General features: G+C 40.8%; 1 protein-coding gene across 20 annotated transcripts in view; it reads right to left on the bottom strand.

Annotated features, from left to right (window-relative positions):
• ST3GAL3 (ST3 beta-galactoside alpha-2,3-sialyltransferase 3) overlaps window positions 1-26,806 on the bottom strand; it is a 228,089-nt gene that overhangs the window by 135,429 nt on the left and 65,854 nt on the right. For 15 of the 20 annotated variants that reach the window (XM_054491277.2, XM_063656901.1, XM_054491244.2 and 12 more), the window contains exon 3: window positions 7,365-7,412. The exons of the other annotated variants lie outside the window; for them this stretch is intronic. In XM_054491277.2, coding sequence (XP_054347252.1) covers window positions 7,365-7,412 — 48 coding nt within the window. The remainder of the gene's footprint in view (window positions 1-7,364; window positions 7,413-26,806) is intronic. 20 annotated transcript variants of the gene reach the window in all.

A 26,806-nucleotide genomic window follows, 5' to 3' on the forward strand; every position in this document is an offset into this window, starting at 1 on the left:
GGTTCCATCTATGAGGAATGGACCCTTTCCAGACACTGAATCTGCTGATGTCTTAATCTTGGACTTCCCAGCCTTCAGAACTGTGAGCAATAAATTTCTGTTGTTTATAAATTACCCAGTCTAATGTATTTTTGTTATAGCAGCCCAAAGAGACTACGACAATCACCAAGCAATTATTAAACAAAATAAGAGAGGGCTCCACTCCCTGAACAAAAATAACTTAATTTTTTCCCAGTTATAAGAATAACATATGATCAATACAAAAATCTAAATCCAAAAAACTTACAAAGAATGAAGTAAGAACCATTTGAAACCCCTATTTACCTAGGGTTAACTGCTACAAATATTTTGGTGACTATTTTCCCAGAAATCTCTTTCCATAAATACTGTATATGTATGAATGTACATATATAATTGTACTTACACTTGGCCTTAATATGCATGCTGTTTGTTTCTGTTTTGTTCACTCAACAATATCCTCGACATCTTCTGTGTCAATAAAAGTAAAACTGCATCATCATTTTAAATGATTGCAGTTACTCCAATGCATGGATATGCCATTATTTATTGACCTCAAGCACTCCTTAATTAGTGAATATTATTGTTCCTAATTTTCTATTCTTTAACACCTATTTATTTAACACCTACTTAGCACCTATTATGCGCCAGGTGCATTCTAAATACCAGTGATACAGTGATGAACAAAACAGAACAAGTCCTTGGCCAAAATGAAGCCTACATTCTAGTGGGGGAGATTGACAGTGTGCAAGTAAATAAGCAAATAGTTTGAAAGAAGGAGGCGTGGTAAGAAAAACTGAAGAGATACCTTTTTAGAGAAGGACTGGTTAGAGGAGTGGACTACTTTAGATGAAGGTACTTTAGATGAAGACCTTCGGGCGGAGGTGACAGTGGGACAGAGGCCTGAAGACAGCAATGCAAAGCAGGAGGTAAGAACAGTCTACGAAGTGGGAACAGCAAGCACAAAGACCCTGAGGCAGGAAAGGACCTGACATCCTCAAGGAGCCGCAGGCATGCCAACGTAGCGTGAGGGCAGTGGGCTGAGGACAAATGAACTACAGGGAAATTGGAGAGGTGAGTAGAACCCAGGAAGGAGGGACAAGTTTGGATTTTATTCTGTGTGCTGTAAGGTCACTGGAGAGGCTTCAGTGGTAACAAGACAGGATCCGATTTATGTTTCTGGAAGATTACTCTGGCTACAATGTACAGAAGGCAATAAATAAGTGGCACAGACAGGCCAGTCAGGAGATGTTTCTAGTCTAGGGAAGAGAAGATGGTACCTTGGGCAGTGGTGCTAGAAAGAAGCGGCTAGAGAAGAACACATTGTGAAGACAGGAAAGGGGGAGAGGGTAAAGGAAGAGGAACAATCAGGGTGATTCTAGGTTTGCAGCCTGAACTTTCAGTTGGGTAGATGGGGAAGAAAAAGCGGGAGAGGAACTAGTTTCAGCATACAGGTCCTATATATGTTTCATCAGATTTATATATAAGCATTTACACATAAGTATTTGGTTTCGGGAAGCTGCTATAAATGTGTTTTAAATTTTGGTTTTCAACTGTTCATTGCTAGTACTTAAAAACATGATGAACTTCTGTGTTTTGACCTCGTATCCTGTCATCTTGCTAAACTCAGTTATTAGTTCTAGGAATGTTTTTGTAGATTCCTTGGGTTTCCTATGTAGGCAATCACGTCATCTATGAAAAGGGTTAATTTTGTTTCTTCCTTTCCATTCTGTATCCTTTTTATTGTTTTATTACATTGACTAGACCTTCCGGAAGTGTTTCCTGATGTTAGGGGGAGAGCAGTCTTTTACCATAAAGTATGATGTTTGCTGTAGGTTTTTGTATATGGCCGACATCAGGCTGAAGAAGTTCCTTTCTATGTTTGCTGAGCATTTTTATCATAAATAGATGTTGAATTCTGTCAAATGCGTTTTCTTCATCAATTAATAAGACCATGCAGTTTTTTTTCTTTAGACAATACGGTGGATTATATTGATTTTTTCATTGTTGAACCAGCCTTCCATTCCCAGGATAAACCACACTTGGTCACCAAATTTGGGACGTTTTAGCCATTGTTTCTTCAAATATTTCTTATGGAACTCTGAAGACACGAATGGTAAACCTTCTGGTACTGTCCCACAAGTCACTAGGCTCTGTTTAACTTTTAAAATATTTTCTCTGTTGCTCCAACTGGATAGTTTTATTGCTTTATTTGGTTCTTCTTTATATTTTCTTCCTCTTTTTTTCTTTGCTAAGACCTTCATTTAAAAAAATCTTTTATATTTTTAAATTTTTTTAGAGATACGGTCTCACTGTCACGTAGGCTGGAGTGCAGAGTGCACCTAGGCTGGTGTGATCATAGCTAACTGCAGCCTTGAACTCCTGGGCTCAAGTGATCCTTCTGCCTCAGCCTCCCAAGTAGCTGAGACTACAGGTGTCTGCCACCATGCCTGGCTAATATTTTTCTTTAATTTTGTAGAGACGAGTTCTCCGCAATGTTGCCCAGGCTGGTCTCAAACTCCTAGCCTCAAGCGATCCTCCTGCCTCAGCCTCCCAAAGTGTTGGGATTACAGGCATGGGCCACTGCACCTAACCTTTACTTTTTTTGATAAGATTTTCTAGTTTTCTATTCATTTCAACAGAATTTGCCCTTTACTTTGGGGAGCATTTTTATCATAGCTGTTTAAAAAGTCTTTGTTAGATTATTCAAACATCTGTGTCACCTCAGCACTGGTACTGGTTGATTAACTTTTCCCATGCAAGTTCAAATTTTCCTGGTTTTTCATTTTGTTTCATATCTGGGATATTTTGAATATTATTATGAGACTCTACATCTTGTTTAAATCCAGTGGAGAATGTTCATATTTTTGTGTTAGCAGACAATTGACCAGGTTGGGTTCAGGCAGCAAACTCCAACTAGCCTTCTGTGGGTTGTGGTTTCAACATCAGTTCCATTTTCAAAGCCTATTCAGAAGAGTCCTCTGTGTGTGCATCCAGTCTGGGACTTGGGCAGTGGTCTGTCCCTTAGGTCAGTTCTGAAAGTCTTTGGTATGTTGTTTAGAATCAGATGCACACATACACAGCTTGGGTTATCGTGAAGTCCATAAAGAACTTAAAGGGGTTGCTTTCCTGAGCTCCCTTTCCCTTTCTTTTCTCTTTTGTGCCTCCTAGTTTCTTGGGCCTCCCCTTCCTGGGCCTCTGGCCAGAAAGCTGGGGCTTTAGTTACCACATTCTGCCATGAATTTTCTGAACTGCACTCAAATCTGGGGCCAAGCAGCAGGAAGGCAAAGACAGAAAACAAGCAACAAAAAGTGTACCCCATCCTCTTGGGACTATAGCTTCTCTGATCAGAGAGGAAGGATCCTCTCTCTGTTTTAGGTGCTTGAAGGGCCTACTGCTGCCACTGTCCCAACCACCATCACTGTGGGATTGCCTGGGGGCTGGGGCATGAGGGAACAACTCTTGGGATATCCCCCTCTGTCTGAGCCTTGGGAGCCCTTTTCCTACCCCAGAGGTTTAACTAGAGGTCTTTTCCTGAAGCTGTTTGTGCCTTGGTGTCCATTGCTGGGGTTTGGGGGGCCTTGAGTCCAAGACATGAGACACTGAAGGGAAAATAGGAAATTCACTGCCAGTTTAGTAATACACTGAATTCTGGTATTCTTCCCCTATCTGTCTTCCCCTATCTGTCTGCTACTATTTATGTTTCAGAGTCCTCAAACTGCTATTAAATGCATTCTGAACAGGCCTTTAGCTGCATTCAGAGATAGAGTGAGTGTGCTCACTCCATCTTATCTGGAACCGGAACCTTTTTTCTTACTTTTAAGTACCTACACTAACAGAAAGAAAGTCAAATAGGGATTAATTCCAAAGTTCTCCTGCTAAAGTTCTAAAATGTTTTTGGCGATGTGGTATGCCCAGCTCTTTGTAAATTCTCACCAAATAAAACAGTAAAGTGGCCACTGTGAAGACCTCTGCCCAGCTCTTGCCTGGTACCATTCCCTTTTAGGCTTGATGCAAAGCATGAGATAGCAAAACTACTGGCCTCTTGCAAATATTCCATGAGAGCATGAATAAGGCAGAACTAGGTGTGGAAGCTGGTAGGTATTGTTGGGAAAACTGAAGGCTAGGTAAACTGAAAACCAGTTATAATTTGAGGCTGACTCTGAATCAACTTGATCTATCCTCCACTAAGAGGGAATCCGTGGAAAAATGTCTGAATTCTCATTCTTTGCCAGCCTTCACTGAGAACCATGTACAAACCTGGGAGGCTTATTGCCATGGTCCATAGTTATTTGTAGATTAAGCCCAAGATCTTTTTATAACTCCAAGGGAGATGGAGGATGAGGACCAAAATCCCCTTGTACATTATTAGCTGTACATTGAGGTTTTATGTACTTTTCTATATATTTGCTGTATTTTAAATTTTTAATACAATGCACAGCTAGTGAATTACTGTAAAATGGACACCTATATAACCCCTTCAGGTCACTAAAAATAATGTATCAACACACTAGAAGCCCGCCTGTGCCCATCCCTCAACATACCCCCTTGAACACCACCATCTAGCTACTATAGAATTCAATTCCTTGCTTTTCTTTATAGTTTTAATACTGAATTATGTATCTAAGCAAATATGGTTTAATTTCATTTGTTTTTGAACTTTTTATGAAAGGATGAACACAGTATGTACTGTTTTGTCTGACTTCTTTCACCCAACAATATGTCTTTAATATTTATCCATATTGTTGCATCTGACTATGGTTTGCTCATTTTTACTGTTCCCTATGAATATAATACAATTTGCATATTCATTCTACTGTTGTTAGGTATTTGGATTGTTTTTGGTTTTTGACAATTATGAACAATGTTCTTATAAACATTCTTATACACGTATCTTGCATATATATGTCCTGTTATGTATAAGCATCCATTTCTGCAGATAATATACCTAGAGGAGGAATTGCTAAGTCACCAGGTATGTGTATATCCAAATTTAGCTAGATACTGCCATAGTTTATTCCACAGTGGTTGTACCAAATTATGCTCCAACAAGTAGAAAATCAGAGTTTCCACTGCACCACATCCTTATCAACATTGGAATTGTCAAGCTTTTCAAGTTTTGCCATTTGGTAGATGTATATTGATATCTCATTGGGATTCTAATTTGCATTTTGCTGAGTACTAATACAATCAAACACCTTTTCATAGGTTTATTGGCCATTTGGAGTTCCTCTTTTGTGAAATGCCTGTTCAAGTCTTGCTCATTTCTGTAATGGGTTGCTCCTTTATTCCTATTGATTTCTGTCATTCTTTGTTCTGGAAACAAGCCTTTTGTTGATTATTTGTGTTGTAAAGATCTTTTTTTCACTCTGGATTTCCTTTCACTCTCTCTTCTTTTTTTTTTTTTTTTTTTCAGAGACAGGATCTCACTGTGTCACACAGGTTGGGTGCAGTGGTGCAATCATAGCTCACTGCAGCCTCTAACTCCTGGGCTCAAGTGATCCTCCTGCTCAGCATCCTGAGTACCTCAGACTACAGGCACACGCCACTGTGCCCTTACTATTTTAAAAAATTTTTTGCAGAGCTGGGGTCTTACTGTGTTACCCAAGCTGGTCACAAATTCCTGGCCTCAAGCTGTCCTCCTGCCTCAGCCTCCCAAAGTGCTGAGATTACAGGTGTGAGCCACTATGCCCATCCAGCCTGCCTTTTCACTCTCTTAATAGGGTCTTTTGATTAATAGAAGTTCTTAACTTTTATGTAACAAAATGACCAATCTTTTACTATACAAATAGACACAAGTTTTGGATCCATTTAAGAACTCTTTCTGTCTGTCCACTCTACCTTAAAGTGACTTCTCATAGCTTCAGCATTTTGGTGGGAAGCACACAAGGTATGAGATAGAAAGATGCTAAGGGAGAGAGGATGGGCTCTAGAGTTAGACAGATATGAATGGCCCTGAACAGGTTACTTCATGTCTTTGAGCATTAGCTTCTTTATCTATAATTAAAGATATCAAAGCTATTGTAAGGAGATCTAGTATTTGATAGCACAGCAGAGTGATTACAGTCAACAAAAATTTATTGTATATTTTGAAATAATTAAAAGAGTATAATTGAAATGTCTGTAACACAAATAAACTGTAAATGCTTCAGGTAATGGACACCCCATTTACCCTGATGTGATTATTACTCATTGTATGCCTGTATCAAAACATCTCATGTACCCTATAAATATATACACCCACTGTGTACCCATAAACATTAAAAATAAAAAAAATTTAAAAAGCGATTGTAAGAGATAGCTGAGAGGTATATAAAGCACTCAGCACAGTGCTGGCACACAGTAAAACAGGCAGGCCCTCAGTAAATAGTGGTGGCTGTGATCATATTCTCTGAATGTCTTTCCTCTTGTCCACTCTACTACAACTGCCTGAACCTCATGGCTGTTTTGTGAATCATCAATCTACCATATCTAAGGATGGCAAAATGAATTAACTGCCCTCAACAGGCCAGCAGTCTCCCTGGCATTCACTGGCAGTACCCATGGTATGAGGCCCACCTGACTTTACCTAAAAACACAGAGATACTCTTCCCTCAAAGTCATGTCATTCTGAGGCTCCCACAGGGACCCGATGGCAGCAAGCTGAGGAATCAAAGTAGTCTCTTCCCACTTCCTGTCAACAGGCACAGTGATGTGGAACAGGTAAACTGCCCCAGACATGGCAGAGCCAGGCTCCACTGGGTCTGGGCGAATTTGGGGCAGGTGTGCTGATCTGTGTGTCCTGCACTGTAAACAGGGAATAGAAGGAGTGTGTCTACCTACATGCATTTTGGCATGAGTACACAGTACAGTGTGGTACTCCTCTCCTGGAAGAGGTCTGTATTTGAATATATGGGGTGTGCGTGTAAACGTGCAATGGAGTGTATGTCCTCAGGAAACTGGGACGCTCCCACCAGCCCAGCATTCTAGTAGAAAGCCCTGATGGTTATCTGCTCCAGCATTCCCACAGCCTGGGGTCTTTCAATGCCCTCTGCCCCACCTTCTGAGACAGGATATATGCACAGAAAACAGACATCCTTTTATATGACTCTTGACAACTCTGAATGAAGAGGGAGCATCTACTGCAACTCCTCTGTGCACACTTTTAAAGTAACTGGAAAAGTTATCTGGATATGTCCCTCTTCTGCTTCCCTAACCATAAAGTCTCTAGAAAGGCTTCTTGAGACTTCCCCCAATTCTGGGATATTCCATTGCCCTCCCCAGCAAACCCATACTTGATTAGGCTTCACAAAAAATATGGCTAATATTGAAGGCCAAAAAGATGATAGAGGGGGAAGAGTTGGTACCTGAGCCTAGTGTTTGTCCAGCGGAGTCAAAGGAAAGAACCACTGAATCTGTAACACAAGAGGACAAGTTCATTTCTTTCTCCTTCTTATAATAAAAAAGCAAGCTCCCACTGGCTCCGCCCAAACCCTCCCTCAAAGGAGAGTCAACTGGAAGGGAACTCAGTTGAACAGCCCAGCCTCCCAGGCCCATGCCCACCCATCAACTGGGCCAGGAGACCCTGCCCAGCCCAGTACCCCTTGCCTCCTGCCAGAAGGAGAGATGTCTCAGGGCAGGGACAGGCCCCAAATTCTTTAGAGGCATTTCTTGCCAGATTAGGGGACAAATTTACTTCTTTTTCTTTCTTCTAGTGAAAATGGAATTAAAACAAAGCAAAATAAAACTTCCTTCCTGAATCTAGTTAAAGGCACTAACATTTCCCCTTTGATCTTGCCCTTTCTTCTACTTATATACTCAATTGTTTAGTTTCTTCCCCAAAAAAGGCTTATAGTGGCCTATTGAAACTTACAGTATACACCAGAATTTTAAAATGAAGACGTCAAAGAAAGGAAAAAGACTATATAGTTGGGGAAATGTTAGTGCACAAAATGCATGCCATGAGTACCTATGCAAACATCGCAGGCAGAATCAGGGTCTGAGCCTCCAAACAGCCAAAGAAAAAAGGAAAAGAACAGTTACAAGATTCACTACTCATAAGGCATTCATTCATTCATTCATTCATTCATTCATTCAATGAAATGTCCAATAAATATGCATTGGGCAACTGCTATGTGCAAGATACTATACTATGACTGAGATACAGCAGCAAACAGAAAAAGCATGGTCTCTATCCTTATTGATCTTTCTGCTATCAGTCTAGGAGAAAAAAATGTCACCAAAGAACAAACTATTTAACTAGAAACTGATAAAAGAGAAAAAAAGAAAGTGCTATGAAAGTTTATATTAGGAACTGGACTGAGTACAGAAGGGGAGTGGGTGCTGGATAGGGAAGACATCTCTGAAGAAGTGACGCTTGAACTCATAGCTGAAGGATAAGTGAGGGTCAAACACAACAAGAATGGAACGGGACATTCAAAGCAGAGGGAAGGCCATGTGTGAAGACCTGAGGCAAAACGGAGTCTGGTGCTCCAGAGCAACTGAAAGACCAAAACATAAAAGCAAATACTGTACAGTGATCAGAGAGAACTTTCTCTTGTGGGCCTTAGAAAAAGAGATGCCAGCCAGGTGCGGTGGCTCAAGCCTGTAATCCCAGCACTTTGGGAGGCTGAGGCGGGTGGATCACGAGGTCAAGAGATCGAGACCATCCTGGTCAACATGGTGAAACCCAGTCTCTACTAAAAATACAAAAAAATTAGCTGGGCGTGGTGCGCGTGCCTGTAGTCCCAGCTACTTGGGAGGCTGAGGCAGGAGAAGCACTTGAACCTGGGAGGCGGAGGCTGCAGTGAGCTGACATCACGCCACTGGACTCCAGCCTGGTGACAGAGCGAGACTCCATGTCAAAAAAAAAAGAAAAAGGAGATGCCGTATGATGTTGAAGATTGTATATTCTACATTTCTATACAAAGCAGCTGTAAATCTTGTATGGCTGTTTCTTACAACATAAGCCAATGCCAAATGATGGCATAAATTAAACATAGAGTTCAATAAAAACAATTATAAGGGGCACCAAGATGATGTAAGGCCCAAGATAACCCAAGAGACCCCAGACTCAAAAGGGATCAGATGACAAAGACTTACTCACTCCAGAGGAGTGTCAGCTGGATGCAAACGGCACCAGAGTCTAGAGCCACACCCCACCCAAGCATTATGGGCATTTTCTCTCATTGCACATGGACATTCAACACAATAGTTATCATAACTGTACATAACATCTGTTCCCACTGCTAGGTTGTAAGTTTCATAAAGGCAGACACCAAATCTGCTTTATTCACTGCTACACCTGGCACTCAATATTTGCTGAATAACAATGTATAGAAAAATGAATGCATCACAAATCTTCAGACACTCTTTCATCAATATTTTTTTCTCACAACCATGTGTTTGCTAAGAACTGGGTGGCAGAGAGCTGGAGGATGTTGTTTCTGAGGCAGATATTCTGTACTGCCAGTTAAAGATAGATCCATATGCTTTGAAATCTGCCAAGAAAAAGGTAGGGTTGCCACTTTTTTACAAAATGTAGAATCACTATCAGGACACTTGGCTGAACAGACAGGTGACCATCCTATCTCATACAATCAATGTCTAACTCTTATAAATTCTACTTCTTTTTTTTTTTTTTTTTTTAAATAGAGACAGAGTCTTGCCCTGTCCCCTGGGCTGGAGTGCAGTGGTGCAATTGTGGCTCACTGCAGCCTCTAACTCCTGGGCTCAAGTGATCCACTCACATCAGCCTCCTCAAAATCTAGGACTACAGGTGCATGTGCCACCCTGCCTGGCTAACTTTTCAATTTTTTTTAGAGATGAGGGTCTTGCCATATTGCCCAGGCTGGTTTCAAACTCCTGGCCTCAAGTGATCCTCCTGCTTTGACCTCCCAAAATGTTGGGATTACAGGCACGAGCCATCATGCCTGGCCAATTCTACTTCTTTATCAGTATTTCTCAAATTTATCTCCTCTCACTTAGAAGACTGACTCTTCCAACCCCTGCTTTTAAAAACAGCTTTATTGAGGTATAATTCACGTACCACGAAATTCACTCATATAAGTATGCAATTCAATGATTTTTAGAAAATTTACAGAGCTCCATAACCATCATCACAATCCAATTTAGAACATTCTCATCACTCCAGAAAGATCCCTCATGTCCATTCAGTCATTCCCTGCCCCCACCTCCAACCCCAGGAACCACCAAGTTACTTTCTGTCTATAGATTTGCTTTTCTGGACATCTGCCTATCATCTTTTGCTAGGACTGCTCTTATTGCCCCCAAAACACACCTCTGCCTCCAACACAGCCCATTTCCATCCATCCTTTCTACTGATTTCTCCAAAAAGTATAACAGATTGTGTCTCTGCTCTTTAATAAAACCCTTCAGAGGCTTCCTGTGGCCTGTAAGATAAAGTTCAAGCTCTGACATTCAATGTCTTTACCATTTGCCTCATTTACCACCTCGAGTTCCAGATATGCAAAATTACTTATATTTCCCAAGAGATGCATGCCTTCATGTCTTCAGACATTGAACACATTGTCTTCTCTGTAGGTTCGCATTTAAAAAAAAAAATAAAACCTCCCACTTTTCCATTAAGACCAACTCAATTGACCCCTTCTTCTTGAAGCCCTCTCTGATCAATTCTGCTCACTTACTTCTTCAGGCCATCACTGTACTTCTGTTATGGCATTCATTATACTGCATTATAATCCTTGTTTGCTTTTCTTCTTCTTTCATTAAACTGAAAGTTTCCTGAAGACAAAGATTGTCTATTCATTTTGAGGCTTTGATGCCTAACTAACGACTGACACATACAAAGTGGTCAATATGTTTATTCAACTAAGAAATAAGCTAGTAAATATTCTTGCTTTCTTTCAAAGGTGATGTTATCTGAGTGATATTTTACAAGTTGGAGGTAAAATCCATTCTGGGTATTGACTCCCATCAGTTCCAATCAGTCCTGAAGTGTGCCTGTCCTGTGAAGGTTCAGGGGTCCAAACCTGGCCTCACCCTAGGAAAATGAGTGCTCACACAAAGAGTCTCCACAGAGGAGGAATAAGAAAAGCATCCTAAGAGTTTTCTAGGCAAGAGATCACATTCCCCTGAAGAAAACTGGGAATGGAATTCTGAGGAGCTGACTGCCCAGATGAGCAACACTAAAAACAAGCATTTCAAATTTTTATTGCAGTTGACAAGTATTTTTCTAATTGCAATTTATCTTCTTTGTACTCACAAGGAGTCCTGATATAAAGTCTCTTTTAAACTTTTCAAATGACATGTACAGAAAAAAGGCTAAAAGTTAACTAAAAGACTAAAACTAATTAAGACTAAAAGAGACCAAAAACATGGTTGTCTCTGGGTGGCAGAATTATAGTAATGCTTATTCTCTGCATTTTTGTAAAATTTGTACAGTAAACATAGATTACTTGCATCATTTGAGGGGACAAAAAGTTCAAAAAAGAACTTCTGAATACCACTCTAGGATTTTAACCTCCAACTCACTGGTACCAATGCCAAAGGATGGCAGGATCTCGAATGCCTTCATTATTCACTGTACATGATGAAACGCTGTGAGCTTTTCTCTTTAATTACTGAGGTCATCCTTACAGTTCATGATACTTAAATATACCCCAACAATATCAGTCTAAATGGACTGGGTTTTCCTCGCCCTTCTTTACTTCTCCCTCCTTCTCACAGATATTATCAAGTGGCTATTACGCGCCAGGCCCCATGGAGCTAAATTAGAGATAGCCTTCGCCTTCAAGCCCAGGAAGACAGACCACTTCATAAGCACTTAAGATAAAAATAAAGTGATAAGGGTAAGCACCAAACAGGTGACAGTCTACTGGAAAGAGTCAAAGTCTTTGCAAACATTATTTCCAATGGTAGTGGAATGCTCCTACGATCACACATTTTTAAACTTCAGAAGAGGCAAGTGAGAGGGCAGAAATTTTCAGAGGAAGTTAGTGACATATTCATGTTTTGTGTAAGTTTTTAAATGAAATCTGCTGTGAGCATTAAAGGTTTGATGAATTTTGTTTTGATGAATTTTGCTTTGACTTCAGAAACAGTTTGGCCATTCATTATTTGTGATTTATTCTAAAGGATGTAAGATTATTTTAGTTATAAACCACTTTGACAGCTAACGGGAAAACTTAGTATTCAACAAATTGAGAAGTTTGCTTTGCAAGGAACAGAGCAAGAATATCCAGACTTCTCCCTCTCAGGCTAGCAAATATGTCATTTTTACTTCAGTCATCCCAGGCTCCAGCTGTTCCTGGCTTCCAGGCCAGATGCAGCCATGTGGCATGCCATACAAGTGACCAAACAGAATTCCAGACCAAAGTACAGCACAGCCTTGCTGCACATGACTTTGTTCAATGAGGAAACCTAGAATTTACTGGCAATCTTTTATTATAGTCAGATGTTTCCTGTGTCTGGTTTCTGAAGTGGAATAAAAGGAATCTAAAGGGAGTATGAAGATGAATGGGGCTCAGTCTTTCTGCCATTGGACAAGTTTCCAGAGCACAAATTATGCAGCGAATGAGCTACCTTTTGGGGTATACTTATCTTCAGCCAATTACCATGTGTAAGCCTGAGAGACGAAAAAATGAACTAAAAGAAAATTGTTCCCTCAAGTAGCTCGCAAACTAACAGGTAAAATAAAAATACATACAAAGCTAAACACAAGACACAGCCATGGGAAAAACAGTAACAAGGGAGATTTCACTGTTTATCAATTTAACAGATGTTTACTGAGAAACTACTACACACTAGGCTTGAAAACACAGTGATGAGTAAGAACAAAAATGTTCTTCTTCTCAAGGAATTTTTATTTTAGTCAGGGAGATACAAAACAACCAAACAAATGAAATGAACAAAGTAATTGAACAGTGATAAGTGGTACGAAGAATATTAAAGCATGTAACAGAGACCAAAGGTAGAGGTACAGGCAGTGTTAGACAGGGTGTTTCAGGAAGGCTTCTCTGAGGAGGTGGCACCCAGGCTGAGACAGAAGCCAGCTAAGAAAAGATCAAGAGAAAGAGTTCCAGGCAGAAGGAAAAGCAAGCACAGCAGCCCTGCTACATCTAAAGAAGAAGTCAGAAGGTCAGTGTTGCTGGCGCACAGAGCACAGAAAGCAGGAGGTGGGAAAACGAGGTCAGAGAGGAAGACAGGAGCCACATCTGCAGGAGGGTGTACAGGATGCAGAAAGATGTCTGTGTTCTATTTCATTAGCAATGAGAAGCCCTGCTTAAAACCCCGGGAGTAACAGAGTTGGATTTATATTTTTAAATATAAACTTTGGCCACTATGTGGGAAGTAAATTGATTATTCTGGCAACTGAGTAAAAGGTAGATTGGGGAGAGAGACTGAAGACAGGGAGATCAATAAGGAGGAGACTCATGCAACCCTCTGGGTGAGAAGTGAAGGTGGCAATGCGAATAGAGAAAAAAGGAGAAATGCCAAAAAAAATGCTTAAAAGGGAAAACTTCAGGATGTAGTGACTGATGGGACATGAGTGAGACAGGAAGGGAAGAGGATGATATCCAGCTTGGGCTTGGGCAAGTGGATGCTGACTGTTCCTTGAGGGAAAGTAGGCTGGCTGCATCCTAACCACATGACCTTTCCTCCCCTCTGGCCACTGACAACTGGCCCATGGGCTCAAGGGAAGGTAATCCATAGACTCATCATCCACCTACAGGCAGATAGGGTCTCTCTTTTGGGAATTTAAATTGGGAAATACAGAGAGTTGGGGGATTGGTAGGAGACACAAGCAGACAAAGAAGTGTAGAGACTTGGATGCTGTAGGCTGCACTAGATGCTAGGCCCTAGGGCCCACATTAGTGGCAGAACATCAGAGCCAAGAGTCACAACCCTGCTGTTGAGGGCAGCAAGACAACTTTAGATTCAGAATGTTCTCCCTGTTCCAGTCTCTGTGACAACCAGCTATCCCATGGATCATCTTTCCACGAGGCCTTGAGGTTTGGCTTTTCTTCAGTTCCCAGAAAGCCTTGCCTATAGTTGATACCCTTCATGTCTCTTGCTACGTTGAAGCGGTCTGCAGCCTGAGCGGCCTCACCTCACCTTCCAGCCCTCATGCTTCAACACCTTGGGGTCTCTGCCTTCTGGATGGCTGTGTGAGGTGAACCTGCCACCAGGCTGGATCTGAGCCAAACATGTCTCATCCACAGGGTCTGAAGCTCAGAAGCAGAGGCTCCACTTGGACTACGGCTCTCAACTTTCTTCTCCAATCTAGCTTTATGAAAGAGCCCTAAACTTTGGAGGTTTAGCAGTCCGTTAACAGAACTGATACCTCAATGTTCACGTTGCCACTTGTTTCTTGTTTTTTAGTCTCTCCACTGTTTAGATCCTGGAGGGATCTCACCCCTAGTCTTAGTCCTTCAATTTCTTCCCTCCCAACCCCAATCCCAAACAAAACCTGAGTAAATGAGATTCCTGCAGACACACAGAGAAAAGTCTGAGGAGAAAAAACATCATCATTCATTTAGGAGGATGTGATAATATGGACAAGGAAACAGTGAAATAATCAGAGACAGGAGTAGCAGGACAGAGAAAGCCAAAGGAGGTGAGAATTGATCACAAGGAGTATCCCAATGTGGCAGAGGCAGAAGAAGCTGATGTCTGAAAAGACAGCACAGAATTATTCACTGGGGGGCATCTGTAACTTCAGTAGGAACAATTTCTGTACAACAATCTGAGGGCAAAGACTCAACTGTGAATGGAATCTGTTGATGCAGTAGACTTATGTCAAGAAGTTTCTCCTTAGATTTCATTAATTTAACTTACCAAACATATACAGAGTTCTTACTAAGCTCGAGAGACTGTATGAAAAGATCACACATGGTCTCTAACATCAAAGAGCTTTCGAACCATCAAAGAGATAATAGAGACATTCAAATAACGATATTACAAGTCTCTAGAGAAGTTGCTATGGGAGTTTATTTTTACTTATTTATTTATTTTGAGATGGAGTCTCGCTCTGTTGCCCAGGCTGGAGTACAGTGGTGCGATCTCAGCTCACTGCAACCTCTGCCTCCCAGGTTCAAGCGATTCTCCTGCCTTAGCCTCCCGAGTAGCTGGGACTACAGGCATGTGCCCGGCCAATTTTTGTATTTTTAGTAGAGACGGGGTTTCACCATGTTGGCCAGGCTGGTCTCGAACTCCTGACCTCAAATGATCCACCCATTTCGGCCTCTCAAAGTGCTGGGATTATAGGCGTGAGCCACTGTGCCTGGCCTGTAGGAGTTTAGATGCAAGGAGAATTTTTGGCTGGGAGAAACTGGGAAGATATGGAGGAGATAGTACTTAAGCTGGTATGAGATGACCTTATAGGACAGGCTGTACTGGTAGTGTGGGAACAGCTATGGAAAGGCACTGAAGCATGGAAAGTGAGGGGTGTGTGGTTTCAGGAAGGTAAAATCATACCTAACTAATTTAGTAGGGTTTCTTTCAGGAGGTAAAAATGCATGTGACTGAAAGGGAACCAGTCAATACAATCTATTTAGACCTTCATAAAAAGGCTTTGACACATCAAAGACTATTTTTAAAAAGTGACTCACCATGAAATTGAGGAAGAAACTGCTATGTCATGCCAGGAGACAAAAGGCACCTGGCTGCAGATCAGGGGCAGGACACCCCCTAGGGCAACAGCGTCACAGGGAGATAAGGAAGTCTGGGAGTAGCTGGAATTCTACCAGCTGCTGCCCTCTAAGACTGGGGGTGGGGAGGGGGCGGTGTAAGGGTGGCACTGCTTACAAACCCCTGTGTGTACGACTCAAGCAGGTGGAATGAATATGGAACTAAGCATGTGCTGCTGAAACTGAGAGTAAGATGGTATATAAGGTTTGGAGCTCGGGGATGGGAAAAGTTTTAGTACAGCTGCTCTAGAAACAGGAAAGGAAGCTGATAAAGGAAATGGAAAAGGCAATATTGCCAAGTACTGAATAGGGCACAGTCTGAAACTGGGAGATGAGTGTGATTCGCCTTTCTATCGAGTCTCAAATGAAAGACAGCCCAATCAGAGACAGATGGGCAGACTTGGTCAGAGCTTGGTATCAGTGGGACATTTTCAGGAGGACAAGGGGGTAAAGGCATGGGGGTTGCTATTGAAAGGAGCCAGCCTGGGTGAATAGGAATGGAAGGGAAGTCAGCCAGGGCTGAGCACTGGGAGAACAGGGAGGGCAGAAAGCCAGCAACCCAGAAGAGGTTGAGGGCAGGGACCTGCAGGTGGCATGGACCTGTGCAGCACAGCAGACAAGGCATGCGTTTGAACCAGGCCACCATGGTGCTAATCCGGGCTCTGCTGTTTTTCCCACTATGTAACTTTGGGCAACCTACTTAATCTTGCTGAGCCTTAATCTCCTCATCTGTAAAAAAAGTAACACAAAGTTCAAAATCTCTTATCTGAGCCCCCTCAAACTAGATAGTATTAGAATCCCAAAGTGTTCAGATTTTAGGAAAGCAGCATACTGCACAAACCATATATTATTTAACATCCCCCTATGAGGTTTGGGGCAGCATCCTGTAATTAAATATTAATATTTCTTCTATGAAATGAATTTTTATGCTAAAAGGGACTATAAATACATTCATACCATTTCAGGTCAGATTTTACTGCCAAACGAATTTTGACACTGATCTTTTGAAAAAAAGAAAACGTTTAAAGATGTTTCAAGTTCATATTTGCCATACTGGTGGACCATTAATGGGACCCACCTCATAAGGCCATGTCATGAGGATTAGATGTCCAAATTAACATAAAGCACTGAACACAGTGCCTGGCATGTAGTTAAGTCCTCAAAACCTGCTGCTGTTAGTGTTTTTCTCATCAGCATCATCACCGTTGATGACAGCGTGGCTGAAGTAAAAGGGGGACTGATAAGTGGAGACGAATATAGAGAGGGAGAAACAGAGTGAAAATAAGGCAGCAAAGCAGACCAGATGGGGTTTTGAATACCAAGTTAGGAGTCTGGATTTTATTGAGTAAAAGTAGACAGAGTAGAGAAAGACACTATACATTTTTCAGAAAATTAATGATATCAACAGATTTTTGCTTCAGGAAAACCATTCTAGCAGCAGTGTGAAAGACAGAGCGTAAGGAGGCTGAGACCTAGCAGGAGAGCTTTGTGGTAAGCCAGGTGACAGAGAAGGAGGGTCTCACATGAGGCTTTTGGGGGCGGGATGAAATTCAAAGGGAGAATGGACAGGATTGGGAAACTGATCGGATGCGGGATGGTGAGAACTAAGAGAAAATACTACCACAGAATACAAGGGAGTAGAAATATTCCAGAAATAGATGGGCAGCAATAATGTTAAATGTAGCAAAAGAAAGGAGAAGATAAGGTGTGGAAAGCATTCTTTGGGTTTGCCAATTAGGATGCTACTGGCGATCTCAGAAAGAGCAGGGTCAGTTAACTCTGTGAGAATGGAAGCTACACGTTATCAAATGTCATAGAGCAGCCAGTAAAATACAGACTGAAAAAATAGGGGGCTGAATTCAGTAACAAGGAAGTTTTCAATGACCTTTCAAATTCATTGCAGTTTGACTTAATGAAGTATTATGGGTAACTGCCAAACCGCAGTGGTTTGGTACAGGGATGGGAGAGTAAGAAGTAGATTGCCCAGTAGATTTATTTTCTGTATGAAATGGGAGGTGATCATTGCATGTGGAAATTGGGAGGGAACGAACTAGCCTTCCAGTTTGAAATAGGAGATTTCAGTTAGGGGTTGAAAAACTTTCTCTGTAAGTGGACAGTAAATATTTTAGGCATTGTAGGCCACAGTCTCTGTCACATATCCTTCTGTTTTTTTGTTTTGTTTTGCTTAGCAACCCTTTAAAAATGTAAAAATCTCTTTTTTTTTTGAGACAGTCTTGCTCTGCCACCCAGGCTGGAGTGCAGTGTTGTGATCTCAGCTCACTGCAACCTCTGCCTCCTGGGTTCAAGTGATTCTCATGCCTCAGCCTCCTGAGTAGCTGGGCTTAGAGGCGTGTGCCACCATGCCTGGCTAATTCGTTGTGTTTTTAGTGGAGTGGGGGTTTCATCATGTTGCCCAGGCTGGTTTCAAATTCCTGGACTCAAATGATCCGCCTGCCTCCCAAAGTCTCCTAAAATGCCGGGATTACAGGCATGAGCCACTGTGCCTGGCCTAAAAATATAAAAATCATTTTTAAGTCAGGTCACACAAAAACAAGCTGTGGGCTAGATCTGGCATAGGAACCACAGTTTGCTGACCTGATTTAGATAACTCCCCATTCAAATCTCCCCAAGTGACAGAAACGACTGCATGTTCATTGTAAAACAGAAGCACCCAGGACAAAGACAGAAGAGACACAAAACTGGAAACCAAGTAGACAAGTGGAAGTCAGCAAACTCAAGAAAGCCGAATCCTGTGCTGGTAGTGGGAGAAGTTGAACTGAACGTGAAATACATCGCAGAACTCCCCAAAGACTCAATCACTGGCAGCATCAGGTACCACTAGAAGAGGGAATGAAGATGATACTAAAAACAAGATTCCCGGTTTCTAAATATGAGCAGACAGCCAAGATTGTTTGAGGCATTAGAGGAAAGTATTTGCTATAACGACAGGAGACCAAAACAAATGAAACCTAAATGCAACATGGAAAAACTGAAGAGACTCAGGGGGATGAAAACTCAGGAAAAAAAAATCATTAAACTCCTCAGAGAGAAGAAATGTTATTCATGAAACAGGTAGAGGATATCATAAAAAATATATGTGGTGAGGTGAACAAGAAGAAAAAAGTAACCCTGGAAAATGAAACACATAATAGCAGAAATAAAAAGGACCTGGAAAAGGGATTGGAAAAGTTAAGGAAATTGCTCACAATATAGAACAAAAAGATAGAGATGGAAAATGATTAAAATAGTTTTAAAAGATTAAAGGACAAGTCCAGAAAACATGACTTCTGAATATGGGAGTTCTAGAAAGAAAGAATACAGGAAAAAATGAAAAGGAGAAAATGCTGAAAAGAATAACTCAATAAAGTTGTCCCAGAACTAAAGGTTTTGAGTTTTTTGAGCTTAAAAGGGCCCTCTGAGTGTCCAGCACAGTTGAAAAGAGCCCTCCATCAAGGTACATTATCATGATATTTCAAATTTCCAGAGAGAACAACTACAAACAGGTTTTATATAAATAATTAAAAATCAGAATAGCATTAAGACTCCTCAAGAGGTACACCAAAAGCCTAGAATACAATGGGGGCAGTATCTTCAAAATACTGAGGGAAAATGGTTTCCAAACTAGAATTCTATATGCAGCCAGACTATCAATTAAGTGTGAAATCAGAATAAAGACATTTTCAGATAGGTTCTCAAAAAATTACCTCTCATGTATCCATTCTCAGGAAATCAGTACAAGATGTGTTCCATTAAATGAAACAAAAATGAAGTAAAAAAATATGGGGCCCAGGAAATGAGATATACCACAAGAGGATGGTGACAGGGACTTCAAGACCACAGATGTGCAGCTACACAGAGAGCAAACCATCCAAGGAGAGCATGTCAGAGGCTCCCAAAGAGAGTTCTTCAAGAAAATGAAGCTGATAGACAATCTAATATGTCTGAACATATGGAGAAAGATTTATACAACTGGGGAAGGGTTTAGGGTTGAATTAGTGACAAATACATAGAAAACTAAGGAAAGCAAAAAGCAAGACTTTTACTGACTTCAGGAAAAACAAAACATGCAGTGAAAAACCAGTAATCATGGTATCTATGAATAGTGTTTCTATGGTCATAGTATATAGACTGAATATTGCTCTAACTGTATTAGGAGAATTGGAGGATAGATTGCATGGCTGTGGTAGAGGAGTGGTGAGTATGACAGAGTATTAAATATTCATCTTCCACTGAAAAAAGTCAGTAGGTAATACTCAAAACAGAAAAATCAAGAACTGGCAACATATACTTGTTATTAGAGATTCAGAGGTTAAAAACCAAACAAATTACCTAAAAGAGTTAAAAACGAATGCCTCTTGGAGGTAGGAAGTCAACTAGTGGTGATAATGAGGAAGTGCTTTTTCTGTTGTTGGGAACAAGCCCTGTAAACTATGCACACGTATAACTTCAGTACGAACAAACACTAAAGTAACTTGCACAAGATTACACAGCCTATAGGGATAGGACTGGGGCTTCAAATCTAGTTGATCTGGTTCCTTAATTATTACAGCATATCATATACCTACCAATAGGGCCAATGAAGAGTCTGTTAGAAATCTAGCTGGGCTCAGTGGCTCACACCTCTAATCCCAGCACTTTGGGACGCTGAGGCGGGTGGATCACCTGAGGTCAGGAGTTTGAGACTAGCTTGGCCAACATGGCAAAACCCAATCTCTACTAAAAATACAAAAATTAGCTGGGCCTGCTGGCAGGTGCCTGTAATCCCATCTACTCGGGAGGTTGAGGCAGGAGAATCACTTGAACTGGGAGGTGGAGGTTGCAGTGAGCCGAGATCACACCATTGCACTCCAGCCTGGTTGACAAGAGCGAAACTCTGTCTGACAAAAAAAAAAAAAAAAAAAAAAAGAATGGCCGGACGCAGTGGCTCACGCCTGTAATCCCAGCACTTTGGGAGGACGAGGCGGGTGGATCACGAGGTTAGGAGATCGAGACCATCCTGGCTAACATGGTGAAACCCTGTCTCTACTAAAAATACAAAAAAAAAATTAGCTGGGCGTGGTGGCAGGCGCCTGTAGTCCCAGCTACTCGGGAGGCTGAGGCAGGAGAATGGCGTGAACCCGGGAGACGGAGCTTGCAGTGAGCCGAGATCGCGCCACTGCACTCCAGCCTGGGCGACAGAGCAAGACTCCATCTCAAAAAAAAAAAAGAAAAGAAATCCAGATGCCTCACATTTGATTATATCCTATTGAATATCTTACTAAATACTCATATTATTTTGTAATTGTTTTCTTTGTCTAAATATGATTGAAAAGAATTAATCTAGAATGAAAGATAAGTTTTAAAAAACCCCAAATGTGTGGACCTTGTTTGGACCCAGATCCAAAGTGCTATGAAAAGGCTTTTTATTTTTCCCATCAGCTTTTAAGTTCTGAGGTACATCTGCAGGTTGTGCAGGTTTGTTAAATAGGTAAATGTGTGCCATGGTGACTTGCTGCACAGATCAACCCATCACCTAGGTATTAAGCCCAGCATCCATTAGCTATTCTTCCTGATGCTCTCCTTCCCCCCACCAGGCCCCAGTATGTGTTTTTCTCACCATGTGTCCATGTGTTCTCATGGTTCAGCTCCCACTTGTAAATGAGAACATGCGGTTTTTGGTTTTCTGTTCCTGTGTTAGCTTTCTGAGGATAATGGCTTCCAGCTCCAACCATGTCCCTGCAGAGGACATGATCTCATTCCTTTTTATGGCTGCATAGTATTCCATGGTGTATATGTACCACATTTTCTTTATCCAGTCTATCATTCATTGGCATCTGGGTTGATTCTATGTCTTTGCTCTTGTGAACAGTGTTGCAATGAACGTATGAGTGCATGTATCTCTATAATAGAATGATTTATATTTTTTGAGTATACACCTAGTAACAGGATTGCTGGGTCAAATGGTATTTCTGCTTCTAGATCTTTAAGGAATTGCCACACTGTCTTCCACAATGGTTGAACTAATTTCTCCCATTCTGTAGGTTATCTATTCACTCTGATGATAGTTTATTTTGCTGTGCAAAAATTCTTTAGTTTAATTAGATCCCATTTGTCAATTTTTGCTTTTGTTGCAATTGCTTCTGGCATTTTCATCACGAAATCTTTGCCTGTGCCTATGTCCTGAATGGTATTGCCTAGATTTTCTTCTAGCATTTTTATAGTTTTGGGTTTTGCATTTAAGTCTTTAATCCATCTTGAGTTAATTTTTGTATAATGTGTAAGGAAGGGGTCCAGTTTCAATTTTCTGCATATGGCTAGCCAGTTCTCCCAGCACCATTCCCCATTGCTTGTTTTGTCAGGTTTGTCGAAGATCAGATGGCTGTAGGTGTGTGGTCTTATTTCTGAGTTCTTTATTGTGTTCCATTGGTCTATGTGTCTGTTTTTGTACCAGTACCAAGCTGTTTTGGTTACCGTAGCCTTGAAGTATAGCTTGAAGTTGGGTAGTATGATGCCTCCAGCTTTGTTCTTTTTGCTTAGGATTGTCTTGGCTATATGAGCTCAAAAAGGCATTTTTAATAATTGGGGTTATCTGAATATGGATTGTGTATTGGAAGACACTAAGGAATTATTGTTAATTTGAGGTAATAACACATTGGCTTTTTTAAAAAAGATCTTATGACTTAGAGATGCGTAATTAAGTATTCATGGGTAAAATGACATGATGTCTGGGATTTGCTTCAAAAACCCAAATAATAAAAAAGATATGAATCTCTCTGACAGCAGGACCTGTAAAATATGCATGTGCCAGAGACCCTTAGACATGATGAGACTCTGAAGTCATTAGCCATATGACATTCCTCCTTTCACCTGGGAAAAAGATGAACTTGATAGGCTGTCCTTAAAAGAGCATGGTACCATACCATTTTCAAGAGATTACTTAGTTAAGCCAGAGAAGGGGCAAAAATGAAAGGTGCTCACGTATGTTTATTGCGGCATTATTCACAATAGCAAAGACTTGGAACCAACCCAAATGTCCAACAATGATAGACTGGATTAAGAAAATGTGGCACATATACACCATGGAATACTATGCAGCCATAAAAAATGATGAGTTCACGTCCTTTGTAGGGACATGGATGAAATTGGAAATCATCATTCTCAGTAAACTATCGCAAGAACAAAAAACCAAACACCGCATATTCTCACTCATAGGTGGGAATTGAACAATGAGAACACATGGACACAGGAAGGGGAACATCACACTCTGGGGACTATTGTGGGGTGGGGGGAGGGGGGAGGGATAGCATTGGGAGATATACCTAATGCTAGATGACGAGTTGGTGGGTGCAGCGCACCAGCATGGCACATGTATACATATGTAACTTACCTGCACATTGCGCACATGTACCATAAAACCTAAAGTATAATAATAATAATAATAATAATAATAAAAGAAAAAAAAAAAAAATGAAAGGTGCTCAACAAACTCTTTATCCTTTCTCATGAGAAATTTTGTGCGCCTAGCAATTTATAATATTTCCATTAAAAAAGAGAGGACACATAGCTTTCAGCGCCCCAACTGAGAAATGTGAAGTTGTAATGGGTTGTCATCACTGTTGATCATTATAAGTATTAAGAATGGAGGGCACAGGGACGAAGGGAACCCTCACACACTGCTGGTGGGAATGTAAAATGCTGTAGCAGCTTTGGAAAGCAGTCTGGCAGTTCCTCAGTAAGTTAAGTATAGAGTTACCATGTGACTCAGCAATTCCACTGCCAGTACCCAAGAGAAATGAAAACAGTATGTCTACACAAAAACTTGTACACAAATGTTCAGTATTATTGATAATAAGAGTTTAAAGTGAAAGTAACCTAAATATCATCCATATTTATCCATTCATCAACTGATGAATGGATAAATAAAATGTGGTGTTATCCTATAATGGAATATTATTTGGCCATAATAAGAAATGAGATAAATGTTATAATATGGACAAAACTTGAAACATTATCCTAAGTGCAAAAACCCATATAGCCAGTCACAAAAGACTACATATTATATGATTCTATTTATATGGAATGTCCAGGACATGCAAATCTACGGTGACAGAAAGTAGATCAGTGGTTGCCCTAGGGATACGGGTGACTGAGGGAAAATGGGGCCTGACGGCAAATGGCTGCAGGATTTCTTTTTGGGGTAATGAAAATGTTTAAAATGAATTGTGGTGATGTTTGTAATTGTGGTGATGTTAGCACAGCTCTGTGGATATACTAAAAACCACTGAATTTTGAACTTTAAGTAGGTAAATTGCATGGTGTGTAAATTATATTTTAAGAAAACTATTATCTACAAGAAAGGAAGAAAAAGGAATAGAAGGCAGGTCACCTCACCTGCAGGGAAGCACTGACCAGACTGTGGTCAATGGAGGCTGACTGTGGACAAATCTCCTTCACCTGCCTCTTGCAAGATACGGAGATCTTTACTGCTTAGGTTAAGGAAAGAAGATCAGTGAAAGTCATAATTATTTATTACTTAATATTATATTGAGGAGAAAAGAAAAGGGACTTAAAAAAAAAAAACTTCTGGTTTGTGTCCTTGGTATTCTGAATCTTTTATTTGGTAACTATGCTGAACAAGGGTATGGACAAGAAAAAGGGAACTTCCTTAATCTTTGAATTAGAATTCTTGCATAACTATACTTTTGTGTCCCCCCAAGTAGAAGTTGTAAACTGGAGGCTCACAGATGTATTAGGTTTAGCCCATGAAGCGTTTGCAAATGTGTGAATTTGTTAACATTTGTAAGTCAGGAGATTTCACATAAAACTTCAGATTTCCGGCTGAGCGCGGTGGCTCACACCTGTAATCCCAGCACTTTGGGAGGCTGAGGCAGGTGTTCACCTGAGGTCAGGAGTTCAAGACCAGCCTGGCCAACATGGCGAAACCCCATCTCTACTAAAAATACAAACATTAGCCAGGCATTGTGGTGGGCGCCTGTAATCCCCAGCTATTCTGGAGGCTGAGGCAGGAGAATTGCTTGAATCTGGGAGGCAGAGGTTGCAGTGAGCTGAGATCATACCATTCCACTCCAGCCTGGGTGACAAGAGCGAGACTCAGTCTCAAAAAAAAAAAAAAAAAAAAAAAAAATTCAGATTTCCAGCTTCTCTTGAAAAATAGGGAGGTTCTGGCAATCAGGAAGAGCTTCTTTTATTCAGCAAGGGTAACAAATTATCTTTATAAATTGATATCCAAGGTACTCATGGATTAAGTTAGCTGGTTCTCACTCTTACACTAGGAAAGAGAACGTGCCAGAATCAGGGAGTCAGGGACCGGAAGTAACTAGGGGCTGAGGACAGAGGTGTGGCATAAGCATCTTCAGAGCTAGACTCTGAGATAGCATCTCAGACTGGCATCTTTCTGGTATTCTCACGCTCCCTGCTTTTACTTACCGCGGATGTAACTGAAGGTTTAGCTGTGTTTAATGTTGGTCTCCCCGTCTAGACACATAATGCCTTTTCCATAATCCTTTTCACTTGGCACAGTACCTGACACACAGCAGACACTCAGTATGTATTTGCTGAGTGATAAATTAATGAATGAACGAACAATGCTATAAAACAGGATCTGGAAACAGGTCATCTTTAGGAAACAAAAATCCTACCACTCACTTTTCCAAATGAAAGGATGGCCAAATTCTACACAGAACTATAATAGACTTTTACAAATCTGTATTTTAGGACATCTACAGCCCTGGAGATGCTTGGCTCCACCTTCCACAGAGGTGAGTCATCTATTTCTTCATATGAGGCTTGCCCACGCTTGGCCTTGACTCCTCTCATTCTTTTGCTGGGCCCCTATCCTAAAAACTCCAGTCCACGATCAGCAATGCAAAGGTCCTGAAGATCCCAGAGAGTGGAGCTCCCTCAGTGATCCACTCAACACCTGAACAGGCAGCAAAGTGGCGGCCTTCTGGAAACAAATCATTACAAAACCTTCCACAAGGCAATAAGACAGAAAATACTTCCTTTTTAAATTAAAATATAAGATATATAGTTCCATGTGCTCAGTGAAACAAGAGTAACAATAGCAAAATAAAAAACCAAGTTAGAACTGGAATCCAAAACTACTACTAACGGGGATTTATTACATATAAGAATGACAAGCAGTCAATATTGTCATTATAGTCTATATTAAAATGTACCCAATTGCCCCCCCAAGTATGTCTTTTTCCCTTATGTCTGTGTTTGAATAAATTTTACTCAATCCATTTGGCTGTTCTGTCTTTTCTGCCTCTTATAATTAGAAACAGCTCACCCTCTCCATTTTTGTTTTCTCACGTGACTGCCTTCTTTTGAAGAGTTCAGGCCAGCTGGCTTGTAGCATGTCCTGTGTATTGAATTCATCTGATTTTTTTAAATGATCAAATTCAGGTTAAACACCTTGGCACAGACACTATGTAGGTGATATGTATTTCTTACTGCATCACATCAGAAGGCACATAATGACAGACTGTCCCACTACTGGTGATATTAAATTGGATCATTTGGTTAAGGTGTTGAACCACAGAACGGTTTTGCTCTTGTGATTAGTAAGTTAATTATTAAATAATTAATGTAAGAATTAAGTCCATTGTCTTAGTGTGATAATGGTACCATGGCTATGAAGGAGAAAAACTTTTTTTCAGGAGGTGCAAACTGAGATATTTGAGGAAGTATCAAAAACTCTGCACCTTACTTTCAAATTGTACAGAAAAATGTCTGTTATCTATCTACCTATCTGTCTATCTCTATCTATCTATCTATCCATCTACAAAGATAGGACAAATGTGGAAAATGTTAAAATGTAAACTGGGGAATCTAGTTAACAGGATCTTGATGATCATCAGCTTGTTCTTTCAGCTTTTCCAATGGCTTGTAATTTCTCCAAAGCAAAAAGCTAAGAGGAAACAAATAAATAAAAAGGATTAACAATGGGTCAGAACTTGAAGCCCTGGGACCAGAGCATGTAGTAAGCTCAGTAAGACAACACTGAGATGCCAAGGAAGGCACGAGTTAGTATCCTTCCAGTCTTTAGAAAACAAAAACAAAAAGATCACAGGTAGGATGTCAATCAGGAGCCAAAACCACGCCCGCTGGAGTGAGGTGGATGTGGCTCCCCAGAT

The sequence above is a fragment of the Pongo pygmaeus genome, chromosome 1 (assembly GCF_028885625.2).
Source record: "Pongo pygmaeus isolate AG05252 chromosome 1, NHGRI_mPonPyg2-v2.0_pri, whole genome shotgun sequence".
NCBI classification, from domain to species: Eukaryota; Metazoa; Chordata; class Mammalia; order Primates; family Hominidae; genus Pongo; species Pongo pygmaeus.